Source organism: Pristis pectinata, chromosome 2 (assembly GCF_009764475.1).
Source record: "Pristis pectinata isolate sPriPec2 chromosome 2, sPriPec2.1.pri, whole genome shotgun sequence".
In the NCBI taxonomy this organism is placed as follows: domain Eukaryota; kingdom Metazoa; phylum Chordata; class Chondrichthyes; order Rhinopristiformes; family Pristidae; genus Pristis; species Pristis pectinata.
The window spans coordinates 42,266,559-42,293,509 of record NC_067406.1 but is presented as its reverse complement, the minus strand read 5'-3'; the positions used below and the strand labels follow the sequence as shown (position 1 = coordinate 42,293,509).

At 39.3% G+C, this 26,951-nt stretch overlaps 2 protein-coding genes across 3 annotated transcripts in view; both read right to left on the bottom strand.

The window, feature by feature from the left end:
- The window catches only part of LOC127579985 (involucrin-like), a 513,761-nt gene that overhangs the window by 111,969 nt on the left and 374,841 nt on the right, over positions 1 to 26,951 (bottom strand). The window lies entirely within an intron of this gene.
- npr3 (natriuretic peptide receptor 3) overlaps positions 590 to 26,951 on the bottom strand; it is an 81,280-nt gene continuing 54,918 nt past the window's right edge. The window contains exons 5-9 of one of the 2 annotated variants that reach the window (XM_052033020.1): positions 26,617 to 26,711; positions 25,365 to 25,503; positions 24,346 to 24,430; positions 7,675 to 7,730; positions 590 to 4,685 (exon numbers count right to left, since the gene is read on the bottom strand). In XM_052033020.1, coding sequence (XP_051888980.1) covers positions 4,594 to 4,685; positions 7,675 to 7,730; positions 24,346 to 24,430; positions 25,365 to 25,503; positions 26,617 to 26,711 — 467 coding nt within the window. In that variant the 3' untranslated portion in view covers positions 590 to 4,593. The remainder of the gene's footprint in view (positions 4,686 to 7,674; positions 7,731 to 24,345; positions 24,431 to 25,364; positions 25,504 to 26,616; positions 26,712 to 26,951) is intronic. The other variant, XM_052033029.1, reaches the window with a different exon arrangement.

Below are 26,951 nucleotides of genomic sequence, written 5' to 3'. Positions count from 1 at the left end.
ATTTTTAAAAATGTTAAAACCAAAGTTTAAAAGCCGATCAGTTATTGAGAATTTAATGTTGATTAAAATAATCTTTTTTTAAAATTTAGTCATCAGCTGAGTGCATCACTGCCATTTATTGCCCATCCCTGATCGTCTTTATGAAGGTGGTGGTGAACCTGTTTCTTGCACCCTTCAAAACAAGAAGTCTGTGAGTAGTGAGTTCCAGGATTTAGGCCTCCAAACGATGAAGGAATAGCAATACATTTCCAAGTCAGAGCAGCTTGTTACTTAGATGGGAGCCGGAGGTGATGGTGTTCCATGACCCCACTGGTTTTGTCTTTCTTGGTGGTAAAATCAGAGGTATAGGAGTGTTGTTCAACTAGCTCAGTACATTTTGGATATGGTGCTGTGACAGTGCCCAAGTGGTGGAGGAAATTAATGTGGATGGGGGTACCGATCAAATGGTCTGCATGGTCCAGAATTGCATGAGCTTCTTGAATGTTGCTAGACCTGCACTCATATAGTTAAGTTAATAAATCTAGAGTATCATGCAGAGTGTTTAAGGGCATTTTTTATTATTTAATGTGTTGGATACATTACTGGTAAAATACAGTTCTAAAGGCCCAAAATATTTTGCTGCAATTAATTTGTATTTGATCATTTACAGCATTTCAAAGTAGTTTGTGCTGTTAGATATTATTGCCATAATGAAAATATCATCTCATACAACCAATTACTAAATTCTAAGAGCTAAATGTAACAAATAATTTCAGAGCTGGCCTCTGGATCATATCGCAAGTACACAGTTCAGGAATGTTTTGCAGATATTTGTCATTTTTTATTCTTTTGTGGGATGTGGGCGCAGCTGGTAATGGCAATATTTATTGGCCGTGCTCAATTGCCCTTGAGAAAGTCGTGGTGAGCCAACTCCTGAATCAATGAAGGCTATTTTAAAATCCTGGTATGATAATAAGGGCATTCTTGAAGTGTAACAAATCATACATTGAACCAACAGTTCTTAAAATGATTGCCTCAAAGTAAAAGCCTGTTTATTTACAATGTTAGCAAAAAAAATCATTGCTTGGATGTCTTTTATTTTTAAAAAAGTCAAAAACAAGCCCTCACAGATACACATTGCTATTTATATTTTCAAATGTCTTATTTTAATTTTTTTTCTGAAGTGACTTGATAAAAAAAATCCATCTAAGCTTTCATCACTACACATGGGAAAATTCAAGCTACTAACGTTCTCTTAGAATATTTGTAAAATGACAAAGATCAAACATAGTATGAGGTCTATTTACTCAAGTCTTGTTGCTGTTCATACTTGATGCAAGACAACAGCTTGTTGGGCCACATGGCTTTGTTCTAATTGTAAAAATCCTTACAGTTTATCCAAGTACTAGGTTCTACAGTATCCTTCTGTCAGTGAAATTGTGATACAGCTGAACTTCCATCACATGGAAGACCTATTAGAAATCTGATCCCAAATCCTAGTCTTGGACCCATTTAATTAATATATCAGTAGATCATTACAGAAACACTTTGGCCAAAGAAGATAAGCATCCTGAGATAGAGTTTGATTAGAGGGAGCCAAAGTTCTTGATGAAACCAAAAGGAACATGAAACTTGTTGCAGTGTTCACTCGTACCAGAACAGAACATGCACATACTTTGGGTGAGCTAGATTTTATCACGGGCACTTACAGCAGACCAGTTTGAGACCACCTTCTCCCTAGACTACCAAAGTGCTGGATTGATGTGAGCTGGATAACTTGTCATTTGCTTTGTCAACCCTTGTTTTAAACAGTTTAACTGGTTGGTGTTTGGCAGCTCTGAGTTCCACTCCAATTTGCAACTACCTGGTCACAAGAACAACTTGCATTTATATAGCACTTCTAGCATAATGAAAGGGCCCAAGGAGTATGGCAGTAATATCAAACAAAAATTAGATAGAACTCTGCATTGAGCTCCAGAGAGGGAGAGAGGGCTATCAGACACATTACCTTAGGCTTAGTCTGAGAGGTAGACATTAAGGAGTGTTTTAAAGAAGAAAGATGGAAAGCTAGAGGGGAAAGTTGCAGAGTTTGGGGCCGAGGCAGATAGAAGTGCATCTGCCTTGGCCCCCAAACTCGGCAACAATTGTGGGACAATTAATATCAAGAGGAAATAAGAGGACAGAACTGGAGGATCAATGAAATCAAGAAGACAAGAGGTTGTTAATATGGAATACTGGAAGGTCCAAGTCACTGGAGATATTTGAAAACAAGGATGATATTTTGAAATCAAGTTGGAGCAGGAGTGAACATGGCTAAAAGCAAATGGGTGAATGAGTGGAGAGAATTGTGCAGGGGTATCGCTGGGCGTCATAAGAATATAAGAAATAGGAACAGCTTTAGGCCAGAGTGTCCCTGGCAATAACTGCACAGATAAAACGAAAACTGGCTAGTGCAATCCTACCCAGGTAGGTCACAATGGAGTGGCATTGGGGCACAGCGTGGTTCACCAAGGCTGCAGGCAGGTTGGGGAGTCACTTTCTGTATTAATGATTTGATGAGAGTCACCCATTTCAGAAAGCCCAACTGGAGGGAATAAAACATAACTTTCCTGGAAACAGTGACACAGATTTGGGTGGAAAGTCATTTGAGAGGAAAGAAAGTTAAAGATGAGACAATAGTTTGCAAGGATAGAGGGGTTAAATATTGTTTTTTATTAAAGAGGTACTGAAGGCAGATTTTTGAAGGCAATGGGGACATTACTTGAAACAAACCTTTAAAAAGATTAGTTAACCTGAGGTTCTGAACGGACTGGTTTAATGGAAACAGTGTTGAGGGGCAGACGGTGGGTCTTGCTCATAAAATGAGCTTAGAGCCGGCATGGAGGAGAGAGGAGAGAAACTAGAGGATGAAAATAAATTCTAGGATTATTAAATGTTGATTGAAACATGCATAAATTGCAGCTCTTCATTCCCACATAGGAGGAAGTTTACAATCTTGCAAGGGATACAATCTGAAAGAACAAAGATAAATTAGATGGAGTCAGAGAGTCACACAGGTTCAGTGAAGGAACAGCAGTCACATTTAGGAGAATGTCAAAACTTGTGCAAAACATTTAAGAAACATGTAGTAGACACAAAGAAGACTTAGCCCTGGATTTTTACATCCCACCTCTCAGCAATTTCATTCAAAAATACATTGGCAACTTCCGTTGTACACTAACTATTCTCGGTTCTACTTCATCACCTCTCTCATACTTTCAATTGCCTCCAACTGGCCATGCTGGTGGTATAACACATCCAGTGTTTATTAATCACAAATGTTCCTCAAGACTGGGAGAGCCAAAACCTTTGTCCTCACTGTACAGCACAAAGCCTGAGATCCAATGGAAGATTCTTGACTAGAGGGGAATCAAGGATATTGGGATTGGGCAAGGAAGTGAGGTCAAAGATCAGATCAGCCACAATTTTATTGAATGGTGGAGCATGGATGATTATGAACTACTCCTTTTCCTTATTTTCTGTATTTTTATCCCTCTCCCTACTGATTAACTGAAACCAACATTGTTTGCAATCTTGGCATCTGAGGCTCAGCTCATCTCTGACCACCTGCCCTCACTATCATCACAATCAGCTAACATCCAATCCCTTCAATCAGCTCCTACTGATACCTTCATCCATGCTTTTGCTATCGCTAGATTTAATTATTCAAAACTGGATTCAAGTGCTCTCCTCTCAGACCTCCCTTCATGGATTCAATGTAAACTTTAACTTACCTAATACCCTCTGGAATCTATATCCTAACCTGCACCGTTGTCTGTTTGATAATCACACCTGTGGAGCATCTTGCTGCTTTGATACATTAATTATACAATATAAATGAAAGTAATTATTATTGTAATTGATCCAAGAAACTTTATGTGGAATCTTGAAAAGCTTTCAATTGATAGTTAATTGAATTTAATTCATTTCAATAATTGATTCCTGTAATTATGATATCAGTGATCACTGATGTATCAGGAATCCGGCTTTATTGACAGCTTGCATTTATATACTACTGATCAAACATGGGTTGCTTTTCAAACAAGTCTTTAATTAACTGATCTTTTGAAGCAATGGGAATTAGCTTGTAGAAATATCAGTACTTTAACATTCACCAAGAATCCTGTCAACAATTAGCTGACACCCATTTCTGTTAAAGGACTAGAGCTAGGTTCTTAATAAAATATTTCTTGGGAAGACTCTGGACTAAAGCTACATGTTCATAAAATCTCCTGAAGTTGTTCGTACATTTTTTGTTCAACCTAATATTGTGTGTAATATCTATATTGCTACTAATGGAGGGCATCTTTTACATCGAAAGATGTGGGTAAGTTGTTTTGTAATGTAGGAAGCCACAGCAAATATGTTAATGCATGGGAGAAGTTAAACTTCTCTTCTAAAAAAATATTCACATTCTACATGAAAATAAAACAATGAAAGTTATACATCAGTGGGCACTTGAGTAGGCCAAGGCCTGGAAGCAATAGTACATCCCATCTCAGCTCGAGGAAGAACTGGCAGGACCAGTCCTGTCCTGCAGGCGTGCACCTCCTGTTGACCATGTATAGTGTGGCATTAATGGTGACAATGGAGTAGATTGTGACCCAGATCATCCCGTGCTCTCAGCTGAAGGAGGAAGCATAGCAGTGGGTGGCAGCAGTGGGGACCTAAGGGATAAAATGGGAAGCATGTGTTAACTCCCTTCCTACAAGTGACAAATATTGCAAAAATTATTACATTTCAAAAAGTGAATTCTTGATGGAGGATCAGCAGTAAAGAGGTTAAAAAAACATAACAGTATTGGTTAATCACAATCGAACATGTAGGTGTAACTTAAATACAAAAGAACATACTTGTTCATGCAGTTAAAAGTGATGTAGGTACTGCTATCCCAGAGTGCACCATCAAACCTGATAAACATGCTTGGGTGTTTACATTTTACTTGATCACGAGCATTACTCATCTGGCCAAAGAGCTTACTTAGATATAGTAGCAGCTGTAGCATGCTAAGCGTTTTGCAAACATCAAGTGTGTGCATCAGGTACTTAATAGAATTACACAGAAAAGGAGCAAAGGGTTTTATTGTTCATTATTTTATTGCCAATATCTGCCTTGATTTAATATTCTATGAAGAATATGACATCAGTTTACAGAAAATAAAATAGTTTACAAAGACAGACATTTACACATCTTCAAGGTCCATAAAATGTATTTTAAAAAACTCTATCTACAGTTATGAATATTAACTCTACACAACTGTTAAATAAATATCACATTATATGCAGATATTTCTAACTTATGCCAGTATTTTACTGTTATACTGTATGGCACCTTGCATTTGCACTTAAAAACCATATCTACCAATTTTTTTCCCCAGTATTCTCATATCATTTAACCTTAAAACACACATTATTTCTATTTTTAATTACATATTAAAACAGCAGCTCACAGTCTGAACATTGGCAGCACTGGCAAATGCATAATTGACTATTCATAGCATCAGATGCTAACATTGTCTCTAGTGGTACATGCTAGAAGTGACAGAAATATAAAATCCAAATAAATTTTCATTTCAGCAAATATTCATTCATTTCAAAACAATGATCTTGTTTGAGGAAAGTCTACTGCAAACGTCCATACCCCTAAGTCACAATTCAATTTCAGTACCACAGATTTCAAATATTCAGAGGACACCTGATTGTTTTTTTTGATAATGAGCTTCCATTTTTAAAAGGCAGTTATGATTCTTTTGCAGTTGGGTTGGGAGTTATGCAATACATTCCGAACCATAATCTGATGGCAGAAACCACATTACATAATCCATCAATACACTCATATGAGATGTACAGTATTTACACTTGTACAGAGTATTCCTGTGGCAACTACAATATTATTTGTGTGTAGAAATACACAAGGAAAAAATAAGCGACCAAGTCCTTCACTATTAAGTGAGGAAAATTAATCGCATTTCCTGGGGCAGGAGATGTTTATATACAGCACACAAGTTAATGTAACAATGTGCTCTAATTTTGCTGCTGCAATTATAATCTAATTAAGAGATTACAAGGCACAATTAACTTAAAATATTCAATAAATTTTTCACTGTTATGAGTTGATATAAATTTGTCAACATGTGTAACTAATTGCCCCGTTTTCCACAACACAATACAAGCTTTACTGGGAACATTCCTATGATTTATATTCTCAGGTGCTCACTAAAATACAAATAGCAGCATCTAAATAATCAACTTGCATAATAACATAATATTATTTTCAAGAACCTTTCTAAAACAGGCTTGAAAGTTTCAACTGATCAAATACTGTACAGGTATATTAATTTTATTTAATATGTACATGATATTGTTTGGTATATGTTTAAAATACTAGTAATTTCTTAACAATTATATTATAGAATAAAAATATTGACTTATTTGCAGTCCACTCCTTGAAAATGATATTTCCAAATATTTTATAGATATATCATTTTTACTGTCAAAGACGAAAGTCAATATTCATTATATAGTCCTTGTAGTTTAACTATACCTGAATCCTAACACTTCACAACTGTTTTCAAAGCTGGAGTGTTTATAAACCCAACAATTAGTGAAAGAAAAATGAACTTGCCAGTGAGCAAGTCACTGTTTAAAGTCTTATGAATAAAACATGGCAATAACATTCCTAGATTAATAATTCTGGAGCTTTGATGATTAAAATCATTACATAAATACAAGCTATTGTCATTTTTCTTTCATTGAAGCTTTAAAAATCATCTCTGAAAAAAAAAAGTTGCAGTTCTAACGCATCTAAGAGCAACAGTGTTCCAGGTAGCATTCTCTGGTGTAAGCAGTAACTGGAAAATTCAAACTGCGCTGTTGTACAAGTGAAATAGGAAACACACATTCATGCAGAATGCACACGTTTATACTGCCAAAGGGCAGAAAGTCCTTTCTCAACAAGATTGGATGACTTTTACCAAATGTACCAAATTCTCCTTCTGCTATTTCAATGAAGGCATGCACCCAATTAAAGCAAACAGATCAATAACCCCATCAGAATAGCTGTGTTAGAAATTTGATTTAAGTGCATCAAGCATTCACACAATAGCATCAGCAAGAGTAATTTGAAACCCAATAATAGCACTGAATTCACCACAGCTTTTTTTAAATTTACAACTGTTAGCATGAAATCATAACGTATAATATCACACCTCTAAGATGGACCCCCATTTCTATAGTGTTCAAATAGTTTCCTTTTTAGGCATATGGGACAATTCCCATGAAATATATATTGGGGTAAATGCCCATATACAAAATATCTTCTTGTGAAGGTTCTCTTCAGTTGCCAGTATGAGTCACTGCTGACCTTAATGAAACAGGCTGAATCACATTTTATAAGCTTCACAGAGATGCAGCTTCCAGTAGCATGGTGCAATATAATAAATGCATTTTTCCTGAGTTTTCAAAAGCAAAACTGTAACAAATTAATAGCCGACACTTCAAGATAATGAATTTCATATCAGCCTTTTTTTAGTTTGCAGTGACACCTTTGATAACTTCCCCTAAAAATTGAAAGTTTATAAAGGAAGATTTGGTTGTACTGTTTAAGCTGTTGACAGATTGGATCGAACAGAGTCTTCTCGCAAGTGGTGGTGCTTACCATTGTCAGCTTCATGCACTGGAGCTCGTCTCTCAACAGTTATCCTGTATTTCTTCCTGCAAAAAAATGGATAGCAATGTTACAAAGTTTACTTTGTGCACAAGTGGTTCATTTCGCATTTTAACAAGGATATATGGCTGATGATAAGCAATTTGCTGGAGGAACTCAGCAGGTCGAGTAGTAGCTTTGGGGGGAAAGGAAATGTTGATGTTTCGGGTTGAAACCCCTGCATCATCTGAAGTGTCAACAATTCCTTTTCCCCCACAAATGCTGCTTGACCCGCTGAGTTCCTCCAGCAGATTGTTTGTCACTCCAAATTCCAGCATCTGCAGTATCTTGTGTCTCGAAATAACTGATGATACAGGATCACAGTTGGAATGCTGAGCTAGCTTTTCTCTTTCAGATTTTACTTTCAGCACTGTTCCAGAGATAATGAGCATTACTTAATAATTATTTTTTAATTGATTTTAATTTTACCTACATTACAGATCTAAATCAGTCATTCTTCTGTGTCATGTCCTGTACTGGAAGTGCACCTGGCAATATACTAATCCAGACTTTGAGGTGTTACTGACAGTAAAACATACAGCTCCTGGTATTGGTATTGGTGTTGGTATTGGTGTATTATTGTCACTTGTACCGAGGTACAGAGAAAAACTTGTCGTGCATACCATTCGTACAGATCAATTCGTTACACAGTGCATTCAGATAGTACAGAGAGCATTGAAGTAGTACAGGGTAAAAACAATAACAGAATACAGAATAAAGTATCACAGCTACAGGGAAGTGCACTGCAGGTAGACAATAAGGTGCAAGGTCAAACAAGGTAGATTGTGAGGTCAAGAGTCCATCTCATCATAGAAGAGAACTGTTCAATAGTCTTATCACCGTGGCATAGAAACTGTCCTTGAGCCTGGTGGTATGTGCCCTCAGGCTCCTGTATCTTCTGCCGGATGGGAGAGGAGAGAAGAGAGAATGACCCGGGTGTGTGGGGTCTTTGATTATGCTGGCTGCTTCACCAAGGCAGCGAGAGGTATAGACAGAGTCCATGGAGGGGAGGCTGATTTCCGTGATGCGCTGGGCTGTGTCCACAACTCTCTGTACTATCTCAATGCACTTGTGTAATGAGTTGATCTGTACGAATGGTAGGCAAGACAAATTTTTCACTGTACCTCAGTACAAGTGACAATAATAAACCAATATCAACAGCACCTGCTTTACAGTTTGGCTTAAAGTTCATAGTTCCCTGAAAATGGCAGCAAAAGCAAAGAAGATATTTGGCAAAGGTTAAAGCATTGAGTATAAAAGTTGAGACATCACGGAGCAGCTGTACAAAACATTGGTTAGGCTGCACTTGGAAAATTGTGTGCAGTTCTGGTTGCCATACTAAAGGAAGGATGTGGTAGGATCTGAAAGAGTGCAGAAGAGATTCACCAGCATGTTGTCCGGAATGGAGGGCTGTAGTTATAAGAAGAGATTGGATAGGCTTGTCTTATTCTTACTGGAGTGTGGAAGGCTGAGGGGTGACCTTATAGAGTTTACAAAATTATGAGCAGCATATACTGTATAGGGTCCTTTTCCGGCATAGGAGAGTCTAAAACTAAAGGGCATAGGTTCGGGCATAGGTGAAAGGGGAATGATTTCCCTCATTATGGCCTTGCAACTCATTGTCTGCGTGCACTGCACTTTCTCTGTAACTGTAATACTTTATTCTGCATTCTGTTCTTGTTTTCCCTTGTACTACCTCAATGCACTGATGTAGTGAAATGATCTGCATGGATGGTATGCAAAACAAAAGTTTTCACTGTAACTCCGCACGTGTGATGAGAATAGACCAATTTACCATTTAAGGGAGATCTGAAGGGCAAGCTTTTCACACACAGAATGTTCGTTATGTGGGCTGCCAGAGGAGGTGGTAAAGGCAGATACAACTACAATGTTTGAAAGGCATTTGGACAGGTAGAGTCATTGAATCATACAGCATGGAAACAGGCCATTTGGCCCACTATGTCCATGTCAACAAGTGGGCACCCATCCATATTAATCCCATTTTCCAGCACTTGGCCAGTGGCCTTCAATGCCTAGGTGTTTCAAATGCTCTTAAAAAGTCCAAGATACTCTTTGATACAGTTTAAGGTAGTTCACAGGACCCATATGTCAAAAGATAAGCTAGCCCATTTTTAATCACCGTATAAATCCTACATATGACAGATGTAAATCGAATGTGGCTTCTCTGACACATATGTTTTGGTCCTGTCCTCTTTTGGAAAAATACTGTAAAGACATTTTTAAAATTATTTCAACTGTATTGAATATTGATTTACAACCTCACCCTATCACTGCAATTTTTGGATTACCATAGAGAACCATAGAACCATACGGTACAATACAGGCCCTTCGGCCCACCATGTTGTGCCGCCCTTCAAACCACACTTATGACTATCTAACCCCTTCCTCCCACATATCCCTCTAACTTAAATTCCTCCATTACCAAGGATAGAGTCTGGCCATTTATCTGCTTACGCTTACCTTATGATTGCCTTTGTTACATTAATGGACAAACGATCCATTTTGTTTAAATGGAAGGATCCAATACCCCCTACTACTTTTCAATGGTTCTCTCAAACTATATCATGTTTAAACTTGGAAAAAATTAGGAGTGGTACTGTTGATCCTTCGCTTAAATTTGAAGATATTTGGAGTCCATTTATTCAATATTTTCACATGATATAGATCCCCTTTCAATAACTTTCCAATTTAGAGGAACGGAGTTGACAACATAATATTGCTCTGTTTCTATTGAGAAATTTCAGTCCAGTCTTTTTTTTACTTTTTTTTGTCTCTTTCTTTTGAAATTTTTTTTTAGTTTGGTTTGATATATTGTTTATATTTTTTCTTATTAATTTGGGGATTTTTTTTCTTTTCTTTTAAATACATAATAAATATTTTTCTTTCCTTTCTTTTATATTATATTCATTTACTAAGAGATCGTGGGATCTACAGATTTTTTAAATATTTTATTATTCTTTATGATTATCTATGCCATGATTGTTCTCCTGATCTCTTTGTATTACATGTACAAACATTGATGTTATATATTAATCTGTATTAGTTTGGAAACTAATAAAAAGATTGAAAAGAAAAAGTCCAAGATGCTTCTTAAATGCTGTCAGCTACTCTGCTTCCACCACTCTCACTGGCAGTGTCTACCCTTTCTAATATCCTGCATAACATCATACACCTTGGTTTTGTCCCTTCTTAACATCCACCACTCCAAGGAAAACAGACCTAGCTTCTACAGTCTCTCCTCATAACTAAAATGTTCCATCCCAGGTAACTTCCTAGTAAATCTCCATTGCACTCTTTCCAGTGCTATCACATCCTTCCTATTGTGTGGTGACCAGAACTGCATGCAGTATTCCAACTAAGATCTAACTAATGTTTTATAAAGTTGGAGCATAACTTCCCTGCTTTTGTATTCAGTGCCCTGACTAATGAAGGCCAGTATCCCACGTGCCTTCTTAACCACTTTATCTATCTGTGCTGCTACCTTCAAGGATCTTTTGGTTTGCACACCAAGGTCTCTTTGTTCCTCAATACTTCTTAGAACCTTACCATTCACAGTGTATGTCCTAGCTTCATTAGTACTTCCAAAACACATCACCCCACATTTATTAGAGAATTAGGAGTTCACTTAAGAGGGAAATCAGGAAGGAAAAAGAGGAGATGACATAGCTCTGGTAGATAAAGTAAAGAAGAATTCTAAGGTTTTACATGTATATTAAGAGCAAAAGGGTAACTAGGGAGAGAATAGGTCCCCTTAAGGATCAACGTGGTTGTCTATGTATGGAGCCACAATGAGATCTTAAACAAATATTTCTGATCTGTATTTACTGTGCAGAAGGTCATGTAAGCTAAGGAATTAAGGGAAATGAATAGTGATGTCTTGGAACATATCCACATTACAAAAGAGATGCTGGTGGTCTTAAAGCATATTTAGGTAGACAAATCCCCAGGGCCTTACCAAGTATCTCCTGGAACATTGCGGAAAGCTAGGGATGAAATTATAGGGGCCCTGACAGAGATGTTTGTATCTTCCTTCGCCACAGGTGAAATACTGGAAGAAAGAGGGTAGCTAATGTTATGCCTTCATTCAAGAAATGCTGCAGGACACACTAGGGAACTACAGGCCAGTGAACTTAACATCAGTGGTGGGAAAGTTACTGGAGGGAATTCTGAGGAACAGGATCTACCAGCATTTGGAAAGGCAGGGACTGATTAGGGATAGTCAGCATGGCTTTGTGTGTAGGAAATAGTGTATCACAAATTTGTCCAAATTTGATTGAGTGTTTTGAAGAGGTGACCAAGAGGATTGATGAGGGCAGGGCAGTAAACATGTTCTACATGGACTTTAGCAAGACTTTTGACAAGGTCTCGCATGCGGGGCTGGCCTAGAAGGTTAGAGCACATGGAATCCAGGGTGAGCTAGCCAATTGGATACAAAAATGGCTTGGTGGAAGGAGGCAGAAGATGCTGGTGGAGAGTTGCTTTACATTTTGGAGGCCTATGACCAATGGTGTGCTGCAGGGATTGGTGTTGGGTCCACTATTGTTTGTCATATAGATTAATGATTTGGATGACAATGTTGTTAACATAGTAAATTTGCGAATGACCCCTAAATTGGCAGTGTAATGGACAGTTGAGAGGACTATCTAAGTTTACAAGGGGATATAGACCAACTCAGGAAGTGGGCCAGAGAATGGCAAATGGAATTTAACTTGGACAAGTGCACTTTGGTAAGTTAAACCAGGTCAGGACTTACAGAGTAAATGGCAGGGCCCTGGAGAGTGTTGTAGAACAGAGGGACCTAGAGATACAGGTACACAGTTCTTTGAAAGTGGACAGGGAGGTGAAGAAGACGTTTGCTTTCATCAGGCAGGGTATTAGGTACAAGACTTGGGACGTCATGTTATAGCTGTACGAAACATTGGTGAGACTGCACTTGGAATATTGTGAGCAGTTCTGGTCACCTGGGTATAGGAAGGATGTCATTAAGCTGTAAAGGGTTGAGAAAAGATTCACGAGGATGTTACTGGGACTGGAGGGCTTGAGCTGCAAGGAGAAACTGTATAGGCTGGGGCTTTTTTCCCTGGATCATAGCAGTGTGAGGGGTGACCTTATTGAGGTTTATAAAATCATAAGTGGCATAGATAAAGTGGATGGTCACAGTCTTTTTCCTAGGGTAGGGGACTCGAAACTAGAGGGCAAAAGGTTTAAGGTGAGAGGGAAAAAAATTAAAGGGGATCTGAGGGACAAATTTTTCACATGGAGGGTGGTGGGTATTTGGAATGAGCTGCCAGAAGAAGTGGTGAAGTTGGGTACAATTACCATGTTTAAATGATATTTAAACAGGTACATGGATAGGAAAGGTTTAGAGGGATATGGGCCGAAGGCAAGGAAAGGGAACTGTCAACTTGGTTGGCATGGACGAGATGGGCCATAAGGTCCGTTTCCCTGCTGTACAACTCTCTGACTCTAAACTCCACCTGCCACTTCTCAGCCCATTTCACCAACACATCAATATCACCCTGTAGATTAAGGCTACACTGTCAACAACAGTGTGCCTGGATAAAAAAAGGAATACAGGAATATGAGCCTAATACAAGAAAGTGGGATTAATGTAGACGGGCATCACACTTGTCATGGACAACTTGGCTCGAAGGCCTGTTTTCTGTGCTGTACTGCTCTATGACTCAATGACTCTGAGGTGGGTCCTGAACAAGATGCAATGCTGAGAATGAATTGCTGGTGGAGAAGGGGGAGGAGGTTTGTCCAACCTCTCCTTATAGCTGATACTCTCTAATCCAATCTCTAATCTTTAAGAAAAGTCCAGGAACCAGTGATATGGTTCTACAAAATGATGCCACCGATGCGAGGACCTAGGTGTGGACTGTGGCAAGTCTGCCTGCTAAAGGCGGGCTCTCGCAATGAAATGCTTGGTGTATTGGCAGGTTTGCCAGAATGTCTTTGTGCAGTGATAAAGAGCATGGAGAAGACTGGTACTACTACTTTACCTAGTGTTTGGAACCCATTCTTTGTGGAGTGGAAGTACTGGTCAACTTCAAAAGTAACCTTCTTTTCTCAACTGTAATGTACCATTCTATTCTATCTCCACTTCCATAGCATCTCAGACAGAAGGTACTCAATGTCTATATTTATGTCCATAGCTCCCTGAAAGTGGCAACACAAGTGAATAGGGTGGTACAGAAAGCATACAGTGTACACACCTTTATCGGTCAGAGCATTGAGTATAAAAGTTGGGAAGTCATGTTGCAGCTGTATAAAACTTTGGTTAGGCCACATTTAGATTATTGTGTGCAGTTCTGGTTACCGCATTACAGGAAAGATGTGGAGGCTTTGGAGAGGGTGCAAAAGAAGTTCACTGGGATGTTGCCTGGATTAGAGAGTATCAGCTATAAGGAGACGATGGACAAACCTGTATTGTTTTCTCTGGAGCATCGGAGGCTGAGGGGAAACCTGATAGAAGTATATAAAATTATGAGAGGCATAAATAGGGCAGATAGTCTTCTTCCCTAGGATGGAAATGTTACTGGAGGGCATAGATTCAGTCTGAGAGGGGGAAAGTTTAAAAGAGATTTTCAAAGCAAGTTTTTTTTTTACACAGGGAGTAGAAGTTGCCTGGAACCCACTGCTGTGGGAGGTGGTGGAAGCAGATACCATAGCAACACTTGAGAGGCATTTAGACAGACACATGAACAAGCAGGGAATATAGGGATATAAACTACAAACAGACATGATTTGAATTGACATCATGGTTGGCCGAAGAGCCTGTTCCTGTGCTGTACTGTTCTGTGTTCCGCAATGGAAAGTCAGAGATATTTTAGTCATGGACACAAACTGTTGCAATCATGCGTCAATGTGTCTTCAAAATGGTTTACAGGGTGTTACAATTGTCCAACACTAACCCCTTTATCTCTTGATTCCTTTTATCTCTAAAAATCTATCAATGTGTGTCTTGAATGAGCTCAACTGAGCCTCTTCAGTATTCCTGGGCAGAGAATTCCAAAGGTTCACTATCCTGCAGGTGAAGAAATTTCTTTCCATTTCAGCCTGAATGGCTGAACCCTTATTTTGAGACGGTGACCCCTGGTTCCAAATGCCAGTTCTATCCTGTCAATTCCCATAAGAGTTCTTTGTGTTTCAGTGTGATCACCCTTCATTCTTCAAAACTCAAGAGACGACAGGCTCATTCTGCTTAAACTGTCCTCACAGGTCAATCTTCCACACCAAGATGCATTGGGTTGAACTATATTGCACCATTTCTTTCCCAAATATCACTCTCTTCAGGAAGCAAGACCAGACCTGTACATAATATTCTAGGCACATTCTCACCAAGGACAAACACACATTTCAGTAATACTAGAGAAAAAAAGGACTGCAGATGCTGGAATCTAGATGAAACATGATGATGCTGGAGGAACTCAGCAGGCCAGGCAGCATCCGTGGAGAAAAGCAGGCGGTCAACGTTTCGGGTCAGGACCCTTCTTCAGGAGTGAAGATAGGGAAAGGGGAAGCCCAGTATGTAGGAGGGAAAAGCAGAGGAGTGACAGGTGGACAAACAAGGGGAGGCAGGGTGGTGATAGGTAGATGCAGGTAAGAGATAGTGATAGACAGGTGCAGGGGAGGAGGGGAGAGCAGATCCACTGGAGGATGGGTCAAAGGTAAGAAGAGAAAAAAAGAGGCTAGGAAAAGGAAGAGAAGAAGCATGGAAGCATGGTGGGGTGGAGGGGGGTGGGAGGGGCGGGGCTGTGGGGAAGGGGGGTGGGGATCACCTAAAGTGGGAGAATTCAATGTTCATGCCTTTAGGCTGCAAGATTCCAAGACGGAAAATGAGGTGCTGTTCCTCCAGTTTGCACTTGGAATTCTCCTGGCAGTGGAGGAGGCCGAGGACTGTCATATCAGTGAGAGTGTGGGAGGGGGAATTGAAGTGACTGGCAACGGGAAGATGCAGGTTGCGGTTACGGACAGAACACAGGTGTTCTGCGAAATGGTCACCTAGTCTGTGTTTGGTCTCACCAATGTAGAGGAGGCCACACTTGGAGCACCGAATGCAGTAGATGTACATTTCAGTAAGGTGTCTTTATTCTTGTGGTCAAATCCTCTTGCATGAAAGGCCAACAAACAACAGGTTGAAACTCTCTGATCCAGCATTCTGTGGTCCAGCAATTCCCATAGTCCAAAATGTTTTGAATCTGTAGTACAGATCTGTACTAATGACCTAATTCTAACTGAGATCTGATTAAAATCTAAAGTTAACTATGATATATACTAATCTCTAGCCGATTAACCTATGGTGGAACTTTTGTGATCTCAGCTGACAGTGTTTCCAACTTACAGAAACTTTGGATTACCAACAGTTCTCGGAATCCTTACGTGACTCGGGGAGTGTTTATACTTAAAAAGAACAGTTCCCTGCTCAGGAGGATGATTGAGGGTAATTTCTGTGATCCAGGTTTTCTGCGGTCTGGCACCCATCAGCTCCCACGGTTGCCGGACTGGAGAGTTACAACCTGTAATTGCTTGCTGCACCTGCATGTTAATTGTACAAGGACATCAAGATCCTGCTGAGTATCAACACCTTTCAATTTGTCACTATACTCTTCCATTTTTTCTACAGCCATGTCTTTGCCCATTCATTTTGCTTGTCTGTATCCCTCTGAAGTCTCTAAGCTTCTTCCCCATGTGACAATTCCACTCAGTTTTGGATCGTCAGCAAACTTATTCCTCTTATCCAAATCACAAATATGGATTGTGAATAGTTGTGGTGGCCCATAATTTGGAGCCTCCCAACTCAAAAATAACCTGTAATCAATCATACATTATGTATTAGCATTATATGGATGTTGTGTACTTATGCATGGGCTGCAGACCAATGTCATCAGTTAACAGAGAAATCTCCCTTTTGCCCAACCGCTGTACGTTAATTTGCTGTGATGGCTCAAATGCAGCTAGTGCACTGGATTAAAGAATGAAGCCTCGATAATATCTAACTGGATAGTGGTCCTTGGCCTGTATGATGCACATCAGCTGGACAATAAGGGAGGGAAATTGCTTACCCCTGCAATATACTGTAGTCAGAGACTTTGAAGTTTCCAACCTCAGTCTTCTGTTTAGTTTCAATCGGTGGGTTAAAATTCTGCAATCAACTAACAGCGCTGCATGAATATTTTGACCCTGGGAAATGCAGCAATTCAAAGGCTCTCTAGGGTCTTGTGAAGGCTACTTACTGTTGACACTGAATGCTGGCAATTTCAGTGATGCACACATCCATCAATTAATCAGAAAAGATGAATTGCTGGAGATTTAAATGGCTGATGCACTATTGACTGTTCATTGGCTTCCGCAAGGAGGCTGACAAGCAAGCACACTGTTCTAAGTGCAACATCATTTGTGGAAATAAATAAGAAACTGCTGACCATGAACTAGTCAAAATGATCACTTCCTAATGCCAAGTGACTAAAGAGGAAAAGTTAATAGGTATAAACTCAGGATATTCCATAAATAAAGCTGTGGAAATAATCATTGTGCATAACAATGGAATTTAAAAAAACTTTAAAAGAAACATCTTAATTTATCTACAAAATCCTACATACATCCCATAAGAAACATGACGCAGATCATTGGGTGCTTATTTCCGTGACTAACAACTCAAACCAAGACTTAGCAAGATTATTCGGAATGAAAACTTGCACTAAAAAATCCAGGCCTTAAAATCGTGTTTGCTCAGTAACTATCTTCCAGGTAATTCAGCTTCTAACATTTCTTTTGAAGGAAAATAAAGTATAATTCTTTCCAAGTTATTCTAGTGAACTCCTCAGCACAATCTTTTTCAAAGTGCCATGATTTCAGAAAATGGAGTCGTGAATGTTTAATGGAGGAGAGAATAATTACTTCAGTGACTAAAAGTTTGAACTGAAGCACAGATCAAATGCTGATTCTAAAGCTATTGAAACTTGTGAGTTCAATTCCGATTTCAGATTTTGATCAGCTTTCTGCAGTCAGTTTCAGATTGTTTGAGTTTAACATCTGTGCTATAAAAATCTGAAGCTGCATTTAGCTGAACCAGACAGTGAACTGTGTCTAAAATTGTAAGAAGTCCAAACTGGACAAATTGGGATAATTCTAAACAGATCCACCTTGGCTTCCTTTCAGATCAATCTGAATTTGAAATGGCTTCAGAGCACATTCCTGGACAAATATTTGACAGAGTTTGTTTCCGATGTGCTAGGTTTCTTTACTAGAATACTTCCAAAATCAGCAAAGAATGCTACAGGACATGCCTAATTTATAGAGATGTTTCAAATTGTGTGGTTTCTTTTTTTTTGCATTTTTAATATAAATAAGGTGATTTTCCAATGTGAACTTGTTGCAGGGAACTTGCCACTAACACATATTGAAATATGCTGCCTGGTTCTTTGCATTATGTTATAGTCAAGAATGTCCATCACAATTGCATGTTAGGAGAATTACTTCTTGGTGCTCAATAATGAAATGTTTTAATGTAATGAAGTATTTACTGGCATTTCAAATAAATATTAATGAAAACAAGAAGAATGTTCTCCTTTTTTCCACAAGAAGAATGTCTCTGGTCGTTATGTGTGGCAACATTGTTAACTGCTTTCACAAAGATTTACTCTGTACATTATTCCTAACAGACTACAAAGCTTGTCTCTTTGAAATGTACTTATAATTTTGCAGAAATGAACAGAACAAGTCTTCAAGAAATTATTTCTCATTCCCCTCTCTTCCACAGCTCTATCTTTTGATTCTGCATCCTATTACCAGACTAAGGAGAACAGCCTATAATCTGGCCACAGGCCTCTGATAAAATTGTCCTCTCTCCAAATGCAAGGAGATAGGTGAAAATGATTATACAGCTTTTGCCACAAGCTGAACCTTCATTTTGTTCAGTGAATTCCATACAGCATCTTATTATCAAAGTAAAGAAATAAAATTCATTTATTGTAGTGGAAAGAAAGGTGTTTTATTGTCAACCATTCATAATCGATGTTGGTCTCCAAAAGACACATCACCTTGACGAATGATTGATCTGCAGAAATGAGTCGCTCACAGACCTGCATGCATTAGTCAGCATTCTCCTGGGAGAGTATGCACTGCAGTAAGAAGGTCTTAACTCTGCAACCTGCTCCTGCCACAACTCCAGCCTCAGTGCATGGTGCTTACCTCAGACACTGCAGTCACAAACATTATGTGTAGGGTTCCTGCCGAGAGATATTTACAACAATCTCACAATTGTCATCTGATGCTATGCAAGGGAGGTCACTGATCAGCCCTATTTAAGAGAGCTGACCTTCATCATTCTTTCTTGCCACAGTGCAGTGAGTGAAGCACGTACATAGCTTTCCAAAGATTTCCAGCTTTCCCATGGCTTAAAGTGGGGCTTCCTGAATTGTGGGTCATAACCCCAAATAGATTCACAGCGTCAACTGATAGGGTCACACACTCTGCAGACTATATTCAGCCTGCCACATTACCATGGACATCAGATCCCCAACTCTTTTGCTGCTTAAAACAATTCGGTGGCTCCCCACCATTCTACTTAGCTCCTGCTGTCAAAATGGCACTCTCCATTCCTTCTCCCTCAATACCTCACAAACTTGAGGCACAAGTTTGGGGTCCCTTGGCCTGAATCAGCACACTACCAGGGCAGGGAGAGTGGGAAGGCAAGTGGGTGTCTTCATTTCCCAATCACTGTCTATGCCTGTCTATTGCATCCAACTGACCACTAGACTGCTTGTTGCACTGAAACAGCCATGTGTGCAATCTGACAACTTCAATGATCCACTATCCCAGTAAGCGATCCTAATGCAAGGACAATTGCCAGTGGTCTTAATTTGGTTCATTAAACATTTTGGGCAATGTTGGTGACATTGAGCCAATGATCATGTGATCAGTACATAGGTTCATTGAGAATAACCTCTCTAGCTACACTGAGATGTATTACTACCATTCAATTATAGTGAATCAATTTGCTAGAGTACAGGCTTTGCTCAGGATTTCTCACTCAATCATCAATGCAGAAAATTCATTTACAAGTCTGCATTTTTCAAAACAGCAAATGTTGCTCTGGAATGGTAACATTTCGGCAGCTGAGTAACTTAAAAATGAATAATTGGGAATATGGCATTGAGCATTCAGGGTGTACATTTGTTGGCTGAAGCTATGTTGGACGAATAAGGAGGGAATTGTGAATCTGAATTAAACACTTGAATTAGAACATCTGGCATAATACACTCAAGGTTAATTCTTCCCTTCTTAGTTGTTTTTCCTTTTTGTTTTGCTGTTTATAAATCTTATTTCTAAAATCATGAACAATTCTTTTACATCATACCATGAATCATATTTTACCATTCCTCAGCCTTCTATAAAATATTCCTGTTCATTCCCAATGTTAACTTTAATTTTGGTGGCTGGGGACAGGGTCCTGACCAGCTGTCAAAATGAGCATTAGAGGCAGGAGAAGGTCATTCAACCTCTCATGCATGCTCCATTACTTACTAGCTTTTACCTCAGCACCACTCTGCTGCACTGATCCCCGATCCCTTAATATTTAAAAAATATATTGATCTCGCTCATTCAGGGGCAGAACTGGCCACTTATAATTGGAAACCCATCGGTTGTGAGTCAACCTCCTGGCAGTAGACTGAGCTTGGGCCATGCTGAAAGAAACAGCATGGTCTGAAGGCAGTTGATCATTCCTAATAAGCCCATGGGCAGGGTGATTATCTCTGGCTACCTGACAAAAATCATTACAATGAGTAAGCAGGATGGATTTGGTGTATTGCATCGATCAGATCAAACAGGTTCGGGTTAATCATCCAAAACAGAAAACGCTGCAGATACGGTAATCTGAAACAAAAACGGAAATGCTGGAAGAACTCAGCCAGTCAAGCAGCATCTGGGGAAAGAGAAATCAGTCAATGCGAAGGGTCACTGACCTAAAACGTTGACTGGTTTCTTGTTTCACAAATGCTACTTGACTGGCTGATTTCTTGCTGCATTTCTGCTTTTGGGTTAATCATGCCTTGTGAGCCATAGGCCCTTTTTTAAAATAATCTACAAATGGTGGAAACAGACTAAGTGGGAAAATAATTACAGAGCTATGAGAAACTGACAGCCCAGTGGGGTTGATTCAATGGTTCTGTGGAAAGGCCTATACAGGTACAATGGGCTGAATGACCTTTTCCTATGGCATAACATTAGATATTTCAGTGGCAGTATAGGACCAAAACCAACCAGTGCAGCCCATCTGGCCTGTCAGAAAAAGTTAAAATATTGCAGTCTGTTCCACCTCTCATACACTTCAATGGTCTCATTCAACCAAAAGCTTTATTTTCAATGAGCTCCTTTTAGGCTACCATCTCCTTTAAATACTTTGAAGAATCTAAATGGGCCTTCTTCTATGAATAAAGGAATTAATACTTCTAAGAGGTAAATTTCTGACTGTACATTCAAAGGGCGAGACCGCCTCCCACCTGTGCGTGCGAAATCAAGTAAGTACGCTGTCAATCTCTAACTTTTAAGCACATCTGGAGATCAAAGCATATCTTTTCAATACCACTGTAGTCATCGAAGTTACAATTTCCCACTTCGTCTACCCCCATCCTCCAGGCTGGTCACACTTAGAGGAAATGAACAGAGAATTTCTTTCCTGTTTCCAGAGAATTTCTGGTCATGGAGTCATAGGGTTATATCACATGGAAACAAGCCCTTCAGCCCAACTTGCCCATGCCAACCAAGATGCCTTCCTGAGGTAGTCCCATTTGCCTGTATTGGGCCCATGTCCCTCAAAACCTTTCCTCTCCATGAACCTGTCTAATTGACTTTCAATCATAATTGTACCCACCTCTACCACCTCCTCTGGCAGCTCGTTCCATATACTCACCACCTTCTGTGTGAAAAACCTGACCACCCCCAGGTTTCCTTTAAATTTTTCCCCTCTCACCTTAAACCTATGCCTCTACTTTTATACTCCCCTATCCTGGGAAAAAGACTGACCATCAACCTTATCTATGCCTCTCATGATTTTATAAACATCTATAAAGTTACCCCTCAGCCTCCTTCACTCCAGGGAAAATAGTCCCGGCCTATCCAGTCTCTCCTTATAACTCAAGCCCTCCAGCCCTGGCAACATCCTTGTGAATCTTTTCTGCACCTTCTCTAGCTTAGTCACATCCTTCCTATTGTATGGCAACAGGAGCTGCACACAATATTCCAGGTGTTGTCTCACCAATGTCCAATACAGCTATAACATGATGTCCCAACTCTTGTACTCAGAGCCCCATGTGCTGAAGGCAAGCATGCCATACATCTTCTTCACCACCTTGTCTACCTGTCTCACCACTCTCAAGGAACTCTGGACTTGTACCCAAAGGTCTATCTGTTCTACAATGCTCTCCAGAGCCCTGTCACTCAGTGTGTGTGTCCTGCCCTGGTTTAACTTCCCAAAATGCATCACTTCATACTTGCTTGAATTAAATTCCATCTGCCATTCCTTTGTCCACTTTTCCAGTTGATCCAGATCCTGTTTTAACCTTAGACAACCTTCACTGTCCACTAAACCACCAATATTGATGTCTTCTGCAAATTTATTAATCATGCCACCAACATTCTCATTCAAATCATTAATATATTTGATGAACAACAGTGGACCCAGCACCAATCCCTGTAGCACACCATTGGTCACAGGCCTCCAATCTGAGAAACAACCCTCCACTACCACCCTCTGTCTCCTTCCACCAAGCCAATTTTGTATCCAATTGGTTAGCTTACCCAGGTTCCCATAAGATCTCACCCTTCAGACCAGCCTACAAAGTGGGAGCTTGTCAAAAGCCTTGCTAAAGTCCATGTAGACAACACTTACCGCCCTGCCCTTATCAATCCTCTTGGCCAACTCTTCAAAACTCTCAATGAAATTCGTGAGACACATTTTCCCATCCACAAAGCCATGCTGACTTTCCCTAATCAATCCTTGCCTTTCCAAATGAAGATATATCCAGTCTCTCAGAATCCCTTCCAGTAACTTTTCCACCACTGATTTTAGGCTCACCAGCTTATAGTTTCCTTATCTCTGCAGCCCTCCTTAAATAAGGCCCCAACATTAGCCAATCTCCAGGCTAAGAAAGATACAAAAATCTCTGCCAGGACCCCAGCAATGTCTTCTCTTGCTTCCCACAACATCCTAGGATATGCTTGGTCAGGCCCCAGGGATTTATCCATCTCTACCACCAACACCTCCTTTTCTGTAATATCGATATTTTTCAGGACATCACTGTTCTCTTCCCTGATTTCCCTAGCTTCCCTGGCCTTTCCATGACCCCTGTGACTGTAATGAATTCAACCTGGTTTATCCGGGAATCCTTCACTGAGAGGTGCTCATGCCACAATATTTACTAAATCTCTTCTCTTGTATTTACTGTATTCCCTAAATTTGAGGGAAGAATATCAATGGGAAAAAACTTTGGTAACTTAGAAGTATGATAACTCAGTCTAGAAAAGCTTTAAGCCTTCAGATGTATAATATTGTAATAGTGCCCATGTATCAACATTGCCATTGCCAGCCACCACACCCCCTCCCCCACCACCGACACTGAAAAGATTGGACCGATAGATTTGGAGACGGCATTTAATTGAGGATTGCTGTGAGGATAACACGCACCTATAGTAGCGCATTTACTGATCAAGTCTAGAGACATGGGCCCCTACTTCCGATGGATATGGGTGATTATATGACGCCTACATTATTAAAGGAAGAATAAAGGCATAGTAAGCTTAAGAAGTAGTTCTGATAAATGAGAACAGGCAACCCTTGCCTTTTGCGCTGCCCTTGTGTTACCCTTTGCCCTCAAAATTATAGAACCCTGCCTCGGGCTACGGTACTTTGACCTCAGTCAGCTCGGCTGCATTCCAATATAGTTTACTTTCCACCATTAACACTAGAGTGTGATATCCACAGGGGAAATGAAATCATACAGTCAAACCCAAGTGTAAAACAGAACCTTTGGAAGGTCACATGAAGGATTCAGCTGAGAAATTCTTTTGCTGTTAAAACTTTAAAATAAAACTTAGGAAATAAGCTATTACTAAGAAAACAAACTCAAAGGAGAGCTGCATGTTTCAAGCAACAAGTTGTCAATTTGACATTTTTTTGTGTGGTGATGTATGAGTTAGTTCTTAAAATATGCCTTGACATTTATTTCAACAACAGCTGATTATTTACCTCAGTAAGGCCAACTGCTTGATGTCACTGGTGTCAGGGAGGACCTCTGCATGCTACAGTAATTTTATTCATTCATTTAAATCAAACTAGTGGCCTATGCAGAGCCCCTTGAGCTCTGAGAAAGTCCTACCAGTTGAGAACCCTGTATACATGGAATTAAGAGACATCTAACAAAATGCCAAAATGCATTTTGGCCAGCAGATTTTTTTTTAAAGCGGAGTGAAATAAAGGCTTGTTTCTTAAAATGCCCAAGCTATTTAAGTAAAAGAATAAGTCCATGCAGATATTTAGTAAAAGGGAATGATTCTTATTTTCCTCACCAGGCTTAATTCCCAAATGGTAATTCCTACCTGAACAAGTAAAAAGCGAGCAGCAGTGCACATCCCAACAGTGAGCCGACTACAATGCCTGTGACTGCAGACTCTCCAAGCCCACCTACACAGAACAAGACAAGATGTTACTGATCATACGGATTAGTTATTCAGATTAAATAAGGCTGATATTTGGAAAACGCACTTCTCTAACTATATTTTGCCATATTAAAGAAAAATGTTTTTCAGTGACTACTTTTTATAAATCCATTTCGTATTTACCTCTGCTCCAATTTAAACTGAAGCATTACTCTGCAATGAACTCATCATCTGAACTCAAAAAGCAGAATAAAAGAAAAATGATTCCCAATCATCTCTTGTGTAAAGGAACGTAGGAAAAAGAGGAAATGAATTAGCCCTTACGCCTCTTCTATCATTCAACCATATCAAGGCTAATATGTGACTTAATTCCATATAACTGCTTTTTAACCATATCCTTAACATCTCTGTTAACAAAAACTTTCTAGTCCCAGATTTATAATTAACAACAGCCAGTTATGGAATTGAGTTCAAAATTTCTGCCACCCTTTGCATATACATGTTTGTCAGTTTTACTTCTGAAAGGCCAGACTCTAATTTGTAGACCAGGCCCCTGATCCTGCACACTCTCCCCCTCACCCACCTACATTCATCGCCAACTATCACTTCCACAGGATAATTCAATTTTCTCAGACTATGAATCCAATTTGTGTAAGCTCTCTCTGTAATTTAGCAACCCACGTTTAATCCTGATGTCCGTTTACTCCCACATTCCAAAGCCACTCAGGTTGGCAGGTTAATCTGCAACTGCAAATTTCTCCTAGTGTGTAGGTGATTAGAAAAATCTGGGGGAAGTTGATGGGAATACGGGTTGAATAAAAATTGATTAATCTAAGTCTTAGTCTAATTATAGATACAATGAGCGAAAGGACCTGTTTCTATACATATAACTCATTAATTTATATTCTCCCAATTCCTTTTGAAATGAGAGAAAAGTTCAATATTGGAAGAAAAATTACATGATTTACAGGTGGCAGTTTTGTCCTTGGTAAAACCACAGCTTGGTTCATCTGGAGGTGGCATTCCATTTGCCCAGGGAAGTCTCACATTTGGCCTAAGTTCAAAGGTGCCATTCAAGCCATAGTAGTCAGCAATTACCTGTAATCAAGTAAACACAGAAGAATTGAGGATCTATATAATTGAAAGTTATTTCATCCCTTGGACCTATATTCTGTGCATTTCACCAAAGCCAAGAAAACAATAACTTCCTCTCTTTTTTAGAATCAAAAACCAACAAGCACAATTTCAGTGCCACAAACAACCATAAATATACTGCCAGATACTGTTTTGGAACAGGATTGGAAAAAAGTGGCTGTGATGGGGAAGGGATATGGGTCACCAACGAAAGGACTCAAATTTGGGAAAGCAATACATTTGATAGGTTTGGGAAAGATAAATGCTTTCATCGCGCTCTGTTTGTAGAATCATTGTATATTTCAATAAAGGAGGATGCAATTTGGCACATTGCACCAATTTCAGTAACATCTGTCTCAGAGATACATACTATAAGCAACATACATAGTGTGATAGCTTTGGTACTTTGGTAACACAAGATAATTAAAAGGCAGCAAATGGTTCAACAACATGTGCAATTCTTCAGTGTTATATAGTTGCCCAAAAATAGTTGACAACTTTAATTATGTAAGATTTACTCAGTTATGTTATGTACCAGGAAACAAAAGTAAATCCATCCAATGGCACACAGTGAATATTATTGCAACGTACTCAGTGCTTTTGGAGCCAAAGGAGCTTGATACCCAAGAGGTGAAAAGAATGTGTTTTGTAACAGCTGCTGCAATGCAATAACTTATATAAGATAATACACAATCTGCACACTCTCCGGCCACCTTGAAAAACCTCTCTTGCTGATGGCAATACTAAAGAAAATGTAAAAAATGCAAACCCTCTGAGATGAATGTGCATTTACTCCTTTTGTCCAAATTAGTTCTATGCCCAAAATGTTTTTGGTAACAATGGGGAAATGTAAATGACCATTTCCATCAACCTTTAGTTTTCAAGTATTTAAATAAAATCATGCACGGATATAAACAATCAATTGAATAAAGTAATAATGAATTTTGATTATTATACCAGAGAAGGGCATATTCAGCAATTCACAATAAACTGCTAATTCAGTCCTGTACAAATATTTATGATTACATCACAAAAAATTTCACTGAGAAGTAACTTTAAAGAAATGATTTTAATTACCTCTTGTGTACCAGTTGCAGGATCAGTCATTGCTATCACAGAGAAATCTCCGTATCTGTCTCCATTGGCGTCAATTGACACCTGGCCTGCTATGCCTGATAAATGGAATGCACCAAATGATGAAATCAATTAATGAAAAAAAGTTCTTCAATTCCAAATGAAACAAGAGATGATTCAACAGATTCATGAAGAAATATACAACAGGAAATCCCATTCTTCTTCCAACATTTTTGTTGGCGTTCCCAAATAAATTGACATTGTTTTCTAATGTCTGTGTTCGTTCCAGATACCATATTATTTTCTAATTTAGTTAAGAGAATGCTGGATAATTCCAG